We start from the raw sequence: 14,396 nt of genomic DNA on the forward strand, positions 1-14,396 counted from the left end.
CCCGCCAGAAAAGCTGCAGGTCAGGATGGGAGAATCGCCTCCAACATTTCAGGTTGATGGATGGGATTTCGCAGCCTCGCTCGTCCCGAAACCACAAAATCCCACCCGAGGTTCACTGACCTTTCCATTGTCCGCCTCTCGCCAGCTCCGATTCCTGTAGCGAGTGGGGCGGTAAAACTCCCGCCAATTACTTTTATTCAGAACCGGGTGCGACCAAATCTTTTGGCCACCAAATGGAGCCAAGGCTGGCTGTATAATTAGTGTTACATCATTAAGCAGTTTGGCTTCATTGTATTTTCTCTCCTCTGACACTGACAAGGTGGGGTACACATGAGTCAGCCTTTCTACTTTACTGGAAGCCGCCCAGTAAAGTTAATTGGAAGCCAGTTTCAGTCAGCGATTGCCGAGTTTGGGCAAGTGGGGAGAGAGGGCCCACATGAACATGGAAAAGAGAAACTGCTGGAAAATCTCAGCAGGTCTGGCAGCATCTGTAAGGAGCCACATTAACCCATATTAACATCTCAGTTTCGGGGTTCATCCTTCATGAGGCTGCACTCCTGGTCCTTAGTCACAACTTTTGATCGACCCTTTTTGAAAAAAAGATGATAAAATTTTATTACCAAGTCCACTCCAAGTGCAGTGAGTGACTTCAAAAGTTGTTCCCACAAACAAAGGGTAACATGAAGTGGGTTTGATTGTGGAATGCAAGAGTGTGTGAGTCAATGTCACTTCCTCTATCTCACTCTCAACCTAAAATGGCATTTTTAATGCAGGGATTAACTCACCCCGCGTAAAAAAAACACACACACACTGGTTATTTTCATGATTGACAAGCTCTGGTATGTGGTCGGTGCGAGGGAGTATGTGAGCGGTGCAACCAGCCCTGAATTCTCACATGCGGGTAGGTGTTGTCTTGACTTTGCGTCAGATATATAAGGGCAAATCACAAGGAGCTCAGACACAACGCTCAGGATCAACCAGAGAGCTGCGTGCAAATCCACAAATCCCTTCTACTTAGTGCCCCCCACCAGCTCTTTGCACCCTGCAAGGATGGGCTGCAGAGGATTGTTTACTGTGGCGGCTGCTCTTATTTTTTTGGAAAGTGGTGAGTATTTATAAATAGGAGTTTGGATCTAACTCGTTGCACCTCTGATGTTCTGCATACGGTGTGCTTGCTGCGCTGTATCCTATCTGACCAGGTTGTCGTTCCATGTGTGATTCTATTGTCATTTTGCTATTTTTTTTTAACTCTCTCTGTGACGGGTTTTAACTGTAGGGTTTGCATTGGGTTTGCTGTCACGGTTTTACGCTTTGAATGCGGACAGGCGCTAATAAATTAACAATTTAGCATCTGCCACATTGGGACACATTGATCCTTTATTTATCGACCCGAAACCGCAGCAATGCAAAGGGCAATGTTAGCTATACATTTAAGTCGTTCCCTGATGAATCTATTGCAGATTTGTCAGAATGTGAGATTCCTGGAGAGACCCATTTTAGATTATTTGGTTTCCGCGAATAATTAATTAATCTCAGTAATTCATTCCTCAGAATTGAATGCCCCAAATGACCCAGTCCAATTGAATATAACACAAAACTAAAAATAGGAAATGCTGGGGGGGAGCTCAGCAGGTCTGGAAGCATCAGCAGGAGAGAGAACCCCAGTTTAATTCTTCTTCAGAGCACCTCATATTAAAATATGTTTAAAATTGAGTCCTCTCCGTAAAGTGCGAATATGAACATTGATTGCCTGAGGGGCATCACTCCCAGGACTTCCCGGGTCCGTTAAATGCAAAGATCAGAGGGTCAAGTTGGATAGATGTAAGATATGCAAAGGCAACTGTAACAATGATATCAGTGTAGGTGGAATTTATGCAACAGTCGTGCACAGTACAGCCGCGGGCAGGTCTCTATAACAGACACTGCGTCCCACCATGTCCTGTTTGCATTCTGCAGAAAATAAAGTCGATATTTTTTTTAACCAAATGTCATCTTCATTGCTATAGGATGTGGCTTCCGCTTGCCGGGGTCCAGTGAGGCCAGCGTTCATTATCTGAGGAGAGAGAAGCGCTGCTCTTGTAACAACCTGGGAGACAAAGAGTGTATCTATTTCTGTCACAAGGACATCATCTGGGTCAATACCCCCGGGTGAGTATTGCAGAGGGACAATACTGTAATGGTAGCAAAATACTGGAAATCTGAAATTAAAGATAGGCTCAGCAGGTCTGGCAGCATCTGCAGAGAGAGAAACAAATGTTTATTTATTAGTGTCACAAGTGGGCTTACATTAACACTGCAATGAAGTTACTGTGAAAATCCCCTAGTCGCCACACTCCGGCGCCTGTTCGGGTACACTGAGGGAGAATTTAGCATGGCCAATGCACCTAACCAGCACGTTTTTTGGACTTTGGGAGGAAACTGGAGCACCCGGAGGAAACCCACGCAGACATGGGGAGAACGTGCTGCGTCTGCACAGACAGTGACCTAAGCCAGGAATCGAATCTTCTGCACAAAAGGTTGGGTGGGGGGGAGAGGGGGTCTGAAACAGGAAATCCTGGAAAATCGAATGGGTGGAGAGAGGAGCTGGGAGTTTTCAGGTCCAGAACTGGGATCAGTGAGTCAAGGCAAAAGAAACAGAAATCCTCAATTGAGGGTAGAGCGGAATTGAATCGGAGTGAGTCCCGGGGGATAAAAAGGGTGCCAATAAATCAAACACCAAATTGAAAGCAAATCCTGTGTTTCATTTTCCACCAGCACTATTCTGGGAATGCTAATTCCTCTCTAAAAGGGATTTCTGATATTCCAGGGTGCTGTATGCTCATAACTAGCACCCACCCCCCTTCCCCTCCATTACTGCTTGGTGGCATAGATCTAATGGGTCAAGGGTTGCCCTGCCTGGGCCTCCAGACTGGCAGTGGCCTCTCAGCAGTCACTCGGCTGCCTCGGAGGAAGCGCGACCCATTAGCAGTTGCGACCCACAATTTGGGAGCCCCCTTGCTAAAAAACTGTTATGTCACTAACTTCTTTCAGTTCTGACATTGTGTCACCAACCTGAAACACTCGCTCTGTTTCTCACCCCCACGGATGCTACCTGGCATACTGAGTATTTCTGCTGTTTACTGTGAGAGTGCAGCATCAGTCAGCATTGATTGGATTGTCCTGTTCCACCTGCACTTTCACTTAACTTCACAAGACATTAATCAAAGAGTCATTTTGTGTGTTGTGCGATAAGATAAGGTGCCAATTAATCTTCACATTTTGCGCAACTTTGTCATACTCATGGTTTTGGTGGGCTGGGTGTGCAATCATTTTAAATTGGATCCACCCAAGATCAAACCAGAGTTTCTTGGAAAAAGCATGAAAAGTGCTGTTGGTGAGTGAAATGGAGCATTGAAGGAGCACTTGCTGCTATTCGAGTTAGTTAACATGTAAACCACATTTTAATATGGGGGCGGCACGGTAGCACAGTGGTTAGAATTGCTGCCTCACAGCACCAGGGACCTGGGTTTGATTCCCCGCTTGGGTCACTGTCTGTGTGGAGTTTGCACATTCTCCCCATGTCTGTGTGGGTTTGCTCCGGGTGCTCTGAAAGATGTGCTGGTTAGGTGCATTGGCCATGCTACGTTCTCCCTCAGTGTACCCGAACAAGCGCCGGAGTGTGGCGATTATGGGATTTTCACACTTACTTCATTGCAGTGTTAATGTAAGCCTACTTGTGACACTAATAAATAAATACACTTAATGTATGACTCAAAATTGGAGATTGTCAGATCCTCAATCCTCCCGATCTCTGTAGTTTCCTCCGGCTTTGCAGCCCTGCAGGATCTTTGTGTTCCTGTAATTCCAGACTCTCACATCCATGAATTGAAATTCCCTTCCTAAACCTTCTGCCTCTCTATTCCTTCCTCCTCCTTTGAGCCATGTTACTGAGCTTTTGGTCACCCATCCCAGTGTTCCCTTCTTTGTTTCAGTAGCAATTGCCTTACTTGCATTCCTGTGAAATACCTTGGGATGGTTTAATAACTTAAAGGTGCTGCATTATTGAAAGTGGTTGTAACATCTGCTTAATAGATGGCCCCACCTCTACATTTATACCACAACCTGTATTATTCAAATCTGCATTTCAAACATTTGAACTTTTTCCTTTAATCACTTCAAATTTGAGCTTCTAAGTTGATGCTCGTAAGTCATTCTGTTCTACAGACTCAGAGCAGCACGGTTAATTGCAAAGGGACCCACATGCTGTGACTGTACCAAGTTATTTATTGTACATAAAATTGTCCCATGTTTTCCCAGCGGGGTTGTTATGTCGCCATTTAAACCAAGCATCACAAAATCTATAAACACCCATAAACAAGCCTGTAGGTTTTTGAATTTCCCTTTGACAGTGAGTCTCTATGTGTTATAGTGCCATAAAGATTCTCCTCAGTAATCACACTTATCTGTTTTTGCAACAGGAAAACCACACCTTATGGTTTAGGAAGTCCAGCAACGCGCCGCAAAAGATCTACTCCAAGGTGCGAATGTGCAAACTCCAAGGACAGAATGTGTTCACAGTTTTGCCTGTTGGACACAATGTAAGTTATCTAGATTAATTATTACACTCATGGAGATTTTAACCATTCCATGTACAACCTGCAAGCCGGTAACAGAATGATTGGCCAGCTTGGTACAGTAATACAATGTATTACAAAGTGGTTCAGGGTAGACTTGGGCATCCCTGATGACAAGCCAACAGTCTTCATTGGGGGCAGATGCTTTGCGCAGGTATCGATGATGGACAAGGGAAATTAGAAACATGGCCCCAGTCCTGCAACTGGCCTTTCTACCCTTATCACCCTCAGTGCTCCTTGCCTTTAAGAGGCTGTAGATGGGAGACCGAACCGCGTCCTAGTGCTTGTGCAATGCCATCAGTTACCTTGCTTAAAATATTGTGTGGGCAAGTGAGAGGGCAGCACAGTTTCAGCTGTGCTTCAATGGCAAGCACTCCCACCTCGGAGTCAGAATATCCTGGGTACGTCCCACACCAGAGATTTGAGCACCAAATCCAGGCTGCCCCTCCACTGGAGCTCTGAGGGAGTGCTGCACTGTCAGAGGTGTCACCTTTCGGTTGAGACAAGCAGCTGAGATTCTGCCTGCCCTCTCACGTAGATATAAAAGATCCTGTGGTACTACGTCAAAGAAAGAGCAGGGGAAATTCTCCTCGTGGTTCTAGCCAACAAATATCCCCGATTAACATCTCTGAAACAGATTATCTCGTCATTTGTCTCTTGTGTGCAAATTTGCTGCTGCTTTTCCTGCATTACACCAGTTTCGGAATGTCGCCAAAGCACTTCATGGGGTGGTGGCCTGAGGTCGTAGAAGGCAGAGTTTGAAAATACAAGTTCTTTCTGTTTTGAATAGACCAGGAGAACTCCTTATTTTTTTTAAAAAAGACAAAAATTCAAAAGAAGCTGAAATTCAGAAGCAAAATAAAACAGAATGGTGGGTATGCAGGCCAGGGCTGATCAGTATCTGAAAGATGAAATACTGTAGGATCAGGTTTCAGGTCTAGACTGCAGGAGGTGTTGGTGGAGGCATCACACCTGAAATTGTCAGGTGCCGGACGGCATTTTTCTGTTTTATTTAATATGTTGTGACAGTGCATTTGTTACATGGGGAACCTGCTACACAGGTTTGAAAGTTATGAGATGGAAATGAAGACAAAGAAACACTTTTTAAAAAAAAACTGAACTGAAAATGCTTGGCTTAATGATAAATGTGCAAGGCAAGTTGAAATTTACTAAAATTGTAAGGGGTTTCGAAAGGGATGAGGAGGAGAATCTGTTTCCAATGGAAGGAAAGTCAGTAGCTGGAGATTAAAAGTTTAAAATAATTGGCTAAAAAGTCAGCAGGGAGATCAGAAGAAAATTTATTTTATGCAGCCAGTTGTTAGAATCTGGATTACATTTGCTAAAAGTGTCACCGGAGAGGCGATGGCCTAGTGGTATTACTGCTTGACTATTAACCCAGAAACTCAGCTAATGTCCTGGGGACCTGGGTTCGAATCCCGCCACGACAGATGGTGGAATTTGAATTCGTTAAAAATATCTGGAATTAAGAATCAACTGATGACTATGAAAACATTGTCAGTAAAACCCAACTGGTTCACTAATGTCCTTGAGGGAGGGAAATCTGCTGTTGTTACCTGGTCTGGCCCACATGTGACTCCAGAGCCACAACTGTGTGGTTGACTCTTAACTGCCCTCTGAAATGGGCTAGCAAGCCACGCAGTTCAAGGGCAACAAGGGATGGGCAATAAATGCTGGCGCAATAAATGCTGGCCCAGCCAACAATGCCCATATCCCAAAGACAAAGGAAGCAGATTCAGTAGTAATTTTTCAAAGGACCTAAAAGGAAAATATTGGTGGTGTGGGATTAATCAACTGGTTTTTTTTAGCAAGCTAGCACAGGCACAATAGACTGAATGGCCTCCTGTGCTGCATACCAATCTCGACAGGGTCAGCATTAGCAAGACTGAGTGAAGTGTGAAATAGATGTGGGTGAGATTGTCCACCCTTTCCGGCAGTGAGATCTTCTGGTCCTGCTGAAGATGACCCCCCACCGCCACCCCGGCCTGCGGCGGGTTCCCCCCAGTGGGACGGGCAAGCCACGCAAAGCATTTTGACCCAACTTCAGTGGGACTGGAATATCCCGCCTGCAGCCATAGCAAGCTGCCTCCGCTACCGGAAAACACACCCCGGTGGAGGGGCTGGAAATCCTGCCCTGTGTCTCATGTCGGGAATTAGTTTGTAATATTAAGGAAACAAAGAATGATCATTGAAATGCATGTTTTCTTTTGTCTTGACCTTTTCAGGAGAGGTAGCAGTGTCCAGCAGAAAACTGGAAGCACAGGTCCACAACACCAAAAGACATCCCAGCACCAAACCGTAAACGCCAGGACAAAGCAGCAGCACAGGGCCAGGAACGTACACCTATTTCGGATTTTAAGGTAAATTTCATTGAATGAAAGGATATGTGGAAGTCCATTTCCTTCATGTTAATTGGTTCTGTGATGTGGGCAGTGCTGCAATTATTGTCCTTCCCTGGGTGCCCTTGATAAGATGCTGCTGGGCCTAGTTGTTGATCTGTTGAGTTCTTTGTAACATTTTGATATAACCAAGTGCAAGGCTACTTGAGAGGATAGCCAAGCGTCAATAACGTAGGTGTCAGACTGGGGTTGCATATGAGCCTAACCTGGCAAAGACAACAGGTTTACTTCCCTGAAGGACATCAGTGAACACGTTCAATTCTGACAACAGTTCCACGGTCACCTTTGCTGATACTAGCTGTTTATTTCCAGATTATCTTATAAAACTGTATTCAATGTTAAACTGCAAAAGATTGGATTTAAACTTGCATTGTCTGGAATGCTAGTCCAATAACAACCAGTTTTGGATCTTCGAAAGAGCTATCCAATATAATCCCATGACCCTAGTCTTTCCCATAGCCCTGCATTTTGTTTCCTATTCACGTACACAACCAATTCCTGTTTGAAAGTCACCATTGAATCTGCTTCCACTGTACATTTGGGCAGTGCCTTCCAGATTGTAACACCTTGTGGGCCACAATTTTACCATTCCGACCACCATGGGAATCAGAACGGGTGAAGGGCGGACCATGGAAACATCCGTTGACCTCAGGCAGGTTATTCCAGTTTCGGGACGAGCAAGGCCATAAAATCCTGCCTGTTGTGTTTTTAAAAAAAAACAAAATTCTCCTCCTCTTAGAATCACTACAGTGCAGAAAGAGAGCATTTGGTCCATCGAGCCTGCACCGACAACAATCCCACCCAATCCCCATAACCCCACGTATTTACCCTGCTAATTCCCCTGACACTAAGGGGCAATTTAACATGGTCAATCCATCTAACCCGCACATCTTTGGTCTGTGGGAGGAAACTGGAGCACCCGGAGGAAACCTTTGCAGACACGGGAAGAATATGCAAACTCCACACAGACAGTGACCCAAGGCTGGAATTGAACCCTGGCAGTGTGAGGCAGCAGTGCTAACCACTGTGCCACCGTGCCACCCGGTTCATTTTCCAAATATGTTAAATCCGTGTCCTCTGGTTACCAATACTTCGACCAGTGGAAATGCATTCTCCTTATTTATTCTATGAGAAGAACCTTCTCATAGTTCTGGGCACCTATTTTAAAATTTCCTTTGCCTTTCTCTGTTGCAAGGGGAAACAATCCCAGTTCATTTAGCCCCATTTTTTTCTCCATTTGGCCTAAACCTTTAGCGCGATTGTACTAGTGGATAACTACTTTGGCCTGGCAATCTTGTTTAGAGGGGATAAATCCTAGATTAAGAGCCTTTGTTTGAGAGGTGAGGGCAGGGAATAAAAATGAAGAATGCCCTGCACATAGTTTTGACATTAGAATAAAAGTTTTTTTATTAAATATATTTTCCAGACAAATTGCATCGTCAAACGTCCAGACTGTTCACAGGAAGCACTTCTTAAAGAAGCTGAATCGAGTTACACTGGCACGGAAGGAGCTATATCGAGAGAGAAAGAGGTGAACCAACCAGGTAGAGTTCACTCTTTTCCTGAGAGAGAAGGTGCCATCTTCGGCTTCTGTTTCTTCTTCCATTGATGGCACGTGAAGTGCCAGGGGAGAATGAGAAGATGGATGGACGGACGGAGGGATCGGATGCACACCACAAGTATTAACCAGCTGGAGTCGCGGGCTTGTGTCTCTGTCATTGGACTGTACCAGAAGTAAGAATGGAGAGAGAGGCATGGAGATCAAGGAAGGAAGATCCGCCTGAATACTGTTCAGGATTTTTGTCAGACGCCGTGTATATTTTTTTAAAAACATTGACTGGGGTTGAACAGGATGCTCACAAAAAGTTTGCCATATCTACAAGGCAACGGTTGGTAAGAGAGGGGAGACAGTACTGGCTTTATCATACATCTACCTCCACAACATGATGACTGGTCATCTTCAGGCAGCTTCGGTGAACTGGACACAAAATGATACCAGTCATGAGATCCCCATCAAGGAGCAGAACTGAAAGCATGCAAGTGTTGAAGCTGAGACAGTGATGTCAAGCAGCCTTGCACTTACCTCAATTCTTGGTGTAAAGCACTGTTGTGCTGATTCATTACCGGTGAATGAATCACTAGACTCTTTCTCACTGTTGTTGTCTATGAAACGGGAAAAGTACTCTTTTGCTTGTTGTTTTTGCAGCCTGTACTCTCCCACGTCATGTCAATAGCCATTTTTTTGAGTACTGAGCAGCTCAGTGATGGTGTTGAAGTCAAGCTATGCATTAGTGGAAAAAGCTGCCACCACTCCATATGGAACTGAACCGCATCCATCCTCACTTGTGCTGAGTTTAGCTGGTGCCAGCCGCAACAGTAGCAGAGACAAGTTCCTGTTTGCTGACCACACTCCTGAAAGGGGCACCCATGTCATGGAGAATTTGGCGCTCAACCAAATCTCCGTTCACAGCAGCGGGACTGGAGAATCCCAGCCCCGGTCAAGGTCGTGTGTTCATTTGCTGATATCCCACTGGTCACTCCTTGGTGGCCATGCATGTTATCGCATGTCTCCTGAAGCATCTGGCTTTCAGAGAGCTGAGATGTGGGCAGAATTAAACCCATCGCACACATTGTTGGACAGATCCGGAGACCATATACACCAGAGCTTCACATTCTTCATCAACAGGTTTTAGTGTTCTCCCATTTTCAATCTGTTTCTGCAGAACCAATTTCCCATGTTTAACCTAAGGAAAGGAAACAGGCAACATTGAGCAATACAGTTCAACCATTTCCCTCCCTAATGGCATTGTGGATCAGCCCACAGCACATGGACTGCAGCGATTCAAGAAGGTGGCTCACCACCACCTTCTCAAGGGCAACTAGGGACGGGCAATAAATGCTGGCCAGCCAACGACGCCCATGTCCCACAAATGAATTTTTAAAAATTCATTAAGATTAACCCGCACACGGGTATAGACGTGATACTTTTTCGATCGCACATGCCTGCTGTGTTTAATTGTCACATTTAGAAAATGTTACATGTCAGTACCCAGTAATGATGGGCAAGAGAAAACCCTCAGGCCCATGCAGCCTGACCCACATGACGGTGATGCCTTGTACATCACAATGTAGACACTCCTCACCTGAAAATCACGCAATCTCCTTGGTGGGTGGGCGGTGACATCAAAACAAATAATAAACCCAAAACATTTTGGAGTGAAAGAAATTTAAGAAACTCTTCTCCAAACCTGTTTTAGTGATTGATCCTAGTCTAGGATGAAACCCGGCCTGGTTTAAGTCCTTTTTCCCCCCCCAAGATTATCTTGTAACCATGAAAAGAGATTTCTAAACAAGACTATTGTGCGTCCCCAGATGTGGGGCATTGTCTAAAGTGAGATTGAAGTAGAGCGATGACTTTCCGCTGTTGTGCCAATTCTCTCAAACTAAACCGACTGTTGGGGAATTTGGAGGGTAGTGCCCTGAGGCAGTGGCCGCACTTTGGAAGCAAGATGCTGAGTTTATTTATTGAGCATCTGGGTGCTGTACTGGGGAGTTGCAGAGATGCTGAAAGGTCTTTTGTTGAACTGGTCTTGATCACGCCATCACAATTCTGCCCATTTGTTTTCTCCTCCAATAATTCCCTTGTCCATTACGGGGAAAATGGACCTCCTTCCACATGTTCTGTCTTCATTAGTAGGTGCCGGGGGGGGGGGGGGGGGGGGGGCGGGTGGTGGTGCTCCACTGAACTTGTACTTGCAAGGTGAGCAATAACCATGTCTGGCACCAAAAGGTTGAATAAAATCAATTTGGCATAGAGCGTGGATCACTTGAAAGGGTTATTCCCCCCAGAACTTATCGCAGGGAGCAAGGTTGAGGGTACCTAAAGGAACAGTGTCACCATTCAGTCACCTTACAGCACACCAAGTGAATAATTGGCCTCCGTGTAAGCTGATATTCAAACCATCACTGTACAATGCAGTCAAAGGCAACTGTTAATTTATTACTAACGACCTGTTATATGCAGTGATAAGCTGATCAACATTTCAATGATTGAATAATTCTGATCGATATTTAATTAATTTATGATACTCTGTAAATTATTGTAATTCATTGTACTTTGGAACTATTGTAATTATTTTATGATATAAAGCGTATATTAATAGAAATAAATATATTTGTTATCATTAACCAATTTTCATCGATGTATTTCTTTTTAAGAAATTGGGACATCCTGTTGTTGCTTTACAGTGCTCTGAGAGGCACAGAGAGATGGTGCTGTCCTCAGCCCCGTTCACATTCAGTGGTTCCTGCTGGATAGATGGCAGACAACAGGGTCAAGCTCAGCTGCGATATCTTTTACTGTTATCCAGTCTGCTATCACTCTGGCTCACATGCGGGAAATGGTCACTTGCTTGAATTAATGGGAATGTGCTGAGTGCCTGTGGAATCGGGTCCAACAGAATTAGCACCTAGAATCATAGAATTCCAAGAGTGCAGAAGAAGGCCATTTGGCCCATTGAGTCTGCACCGACCACAATTCCACCCAGGCCCTATCCCCGTAACCCCATGTATTTATCCTTCTAATCCCCCTGACATTAAGGAGCAATTTACCATGACCAATCAATCTAACCCCCGCACATCTTTGGACTGTGGGAGGAAGCCAGAGAACCCGGAGGAAAACCACACAGACACGGGGAGAACATGCAAAGTCCACATAGACAGTCGCCCAGGGCCAGAATTGAACCCAGGTCCCTGGCGCTGAGAGGCAGCAGTGCTAACCACTGGGCCACCTTTCGGGAGGGAGGGAGAAAATTGGGAACAGTGAGACCTTGCATTTATAAAGCACTCCTTCTGTACCTCAAAGCATCTGAAACACCAGCTGATGAAGGAATGTTCTGAAAATAATCGCTGGTTTTTAATCTTGTAAACACGGCAGAAATTTGTGCACAACAGACTCCCAAGAACAGTAATAGCCGGACAATATATATTTTGTGTTGTGTGTTGAGGGATAAATATTGACCAGGGTACCAAGGATAGCACCCCTGATTCACTTCAAAAAGGATTTTTATGCCCACCAGCGAGGATAGACAGGGACCGGAATTCTCTGGTCTCGCACTCCCCGTTACCGCTGCCGGTGAGAACCGGGAATTTGGCGCTCAGAGCAAACTCTATCCGCAGCAGCAGGACCGGATAATCCCAGTCACAGGCAAGGTCAGAGACTTCCGGCCTGGGCCTCTGTTTACCATTTCACTCCAGAAGACAGCTCATGTGCCAGTGCAGCACTCCCCAGTGCTGTACTGAGGTTTCAGGTTATATTTTGTGCTGAAGTCTCTGGAATGGGACTTGAACCCATAACTTTGTAACTTAGAGGCACGAGTGCTGCCGCCTGATCCACACTGACACTTGGAAACAATAGTGTATAAAGGAAAAAATGAGTGAATTTATATATTGCCTTTGGCAACAACCAGTCATCTACAGCCAATTTTAAAGCATAATTGCTATTGTAAACATGGCAGACAATTTGTGCACAGCAAGATCTCAAAAACAGCAGTGTGATAGTAACCAGATAATCTGTTTCAGTGATGTTGATTAAGGCCGGCATAGTTGCCTCACAGTGCCAGGGGGATCTGGGTTCATTTCCGACCTTGGGTGACTGTCTGTGTGGAGTTTAAACCCTCTTCCCGTGTCCGCGTGGGTGCTCTGATTTCCTCCAACAGTCCACAGATGTGCAGGTTAGGGGGATTAGCCATGATAAATGTGCAGGGTTACAGAGATTGCAGTGGCGGGGTGGGTGCTGGGTGGGATGCTCTTCCAGAGAGTCAGTTCTGAATTCTATGGATAAATGTTGGCCAGGACACTGGGGTTAATTTTCCTGCTCTTCAAAATACTGTCATGGGAGCTGATACATATGTGGAAATTCCATTGTTATTTTAATACAGATCTTAACCTGCTTAAACAGATCAAGTAATCCAGAAAAGAATGAGTAGTGCATTAAACGTGTGCACATTTGTAGTGCTGAAGATAATCTCTCACCCAAAATCACTCACCATCTGAAATTGGTTACCATGGAAATAGAATTTTAGCTCAATTGGCGGGCCGGCTGGTTTGTGGTCCAGAGCGATGCCAACAGCGGGGGATCAGTTCCTCTATCAGGTGAGGGTTATTCATGGAGGCCTGCCTTCTCAACCTCGGCCCTCGCCTGGGGTGTGGTGATCTTCAGGTTAAATCACCACCAGAAAGCTCTTTCCCTCAAAGGGGAGAGCAACTTATGATCATCTGGCACTATGGTGACTTTAACTTTTTGCCACCTCAGAGAGCCACAATGTCTTAACATGTTGGGGGCGAATGATGGTCTGCACCTTCTTTCAAGGGGAGAAAATGAGTGCAACGTGACAACCATGGAGAAGTGAAGTCAGAGATATAATGGAGACACATTGAAATAGGGACAACAAACCTTAGGAGAGAGACTAATGAATAATTTGAAAGGGTTTCATCATGACAAAGTATTTGACGGTGAGGTAAAGAGCCTTGAACCACAATGACAAACCCAAACGATCATGGAATAATGTATAATTAATGGCATGCGAATTACATGGAAAATACAACATGGAAGTTGGTCTTTTGATCCAACTTGTCTCAGTTGGTCCTTATACTCCACACAGGCTAGTATACTCGTCCCATGTATCAGCTTGTTTCCATTTCCTCCATCCAACCATCTCACCTCCTCTTAAATGTTGATGTTGCCTCAACTTCAATCGTTAATTCAATAATGGTTTCCAGAGCGTCACTGAACTTGGTGTTTAATTTCTCCTGTTTTCCGTCACTAAATCTCTTACTTGTCATTGTATCCCCTGAACTAATCTTGTCTTTGTAGCCCCTGATTCTGAACCCTTCGATCACTAGAAAGAGTCTGTTTCTATCTATCCTGATAAGGCCATAAGATATAGGAGCAGAATTAGGCCATTCGGCCCATCGTGTCTGCTCCACCATTCAACCATGGCTGCTATGATTCTCTTCCCCATTCTCCTGCCTTCTTTCTGTAACCCCTGATCCCCTTATTGATCAAGAACCTATCTATCTCTGTCTTAAAGACACTCAATGACCTGCCTCCACGGCCCTCTGTGGCAATGAGTTCCACAGATCCACCATCCTCTGGCTGAAGAAATTCCTCCTCATCTCAGTTTTAAAGGAGCGTCCCTTCACTCTGAGGTTGTGCCCTCAAGTTCTAGTCTCTCCCACTCTCCATGCCCACTCTATCCAGGCCTCTCAGTATTCTGTAAGTTTCAACTAGATCCCCCCCCGTCCTTCTAAACACCATCGGGTACAGACCCAGACTCCTCAACCGCTCCTCATACGACAAACCCTT

General features: G+C 45.2%; 1 protein-coding gene across 1 annotated transcript; it reads left to right on the plus strand.

Annotated features, from left to right (window-relative positions):
• The first annotated feature begins 976 nt into the window (after positions 1-976).
• On the plus strand, positions 977-11,178 carry LOC144509309 (uncharacterized). Its single transcript, XM_078237955.1, has 5 exons — positions 977-1,105; positions 2,007-2,148; positions 4,458-4,577; positions 6,857-6,991; positions 8,457-11,178. The coding sequence occupies exons 1-5, from the start codon at positions 1,051-1,053 to the stop codon at positions 8,563-8,565; spliced, it is 561 nt and encodes a 186-aa protein (XP_078094081.1). The 5' UTR covers positions 977-1,050; the 3' UTR covers positions 8,566-11,178.
• The last annotated feature ends 3,218 nt before the right edge of the window (positions 11,179-14,396 follow it).

The sequence above is a fragment of the Mustelus asterias genome, chromosome 21 (assembly GCF_964213995.1).
Source record: "Mustelus asterias chromosome 21, sMusAst1.hap1.1, whole genome shotgun sequence".
Classification (NCBI taxonomy): domain Eukaryota; kingdom Metazoa; phylum Chordata; class Chondrichthyes; order Carcharhiniformes; family Triakidae; genus Mustelus; species Mustelus asterias.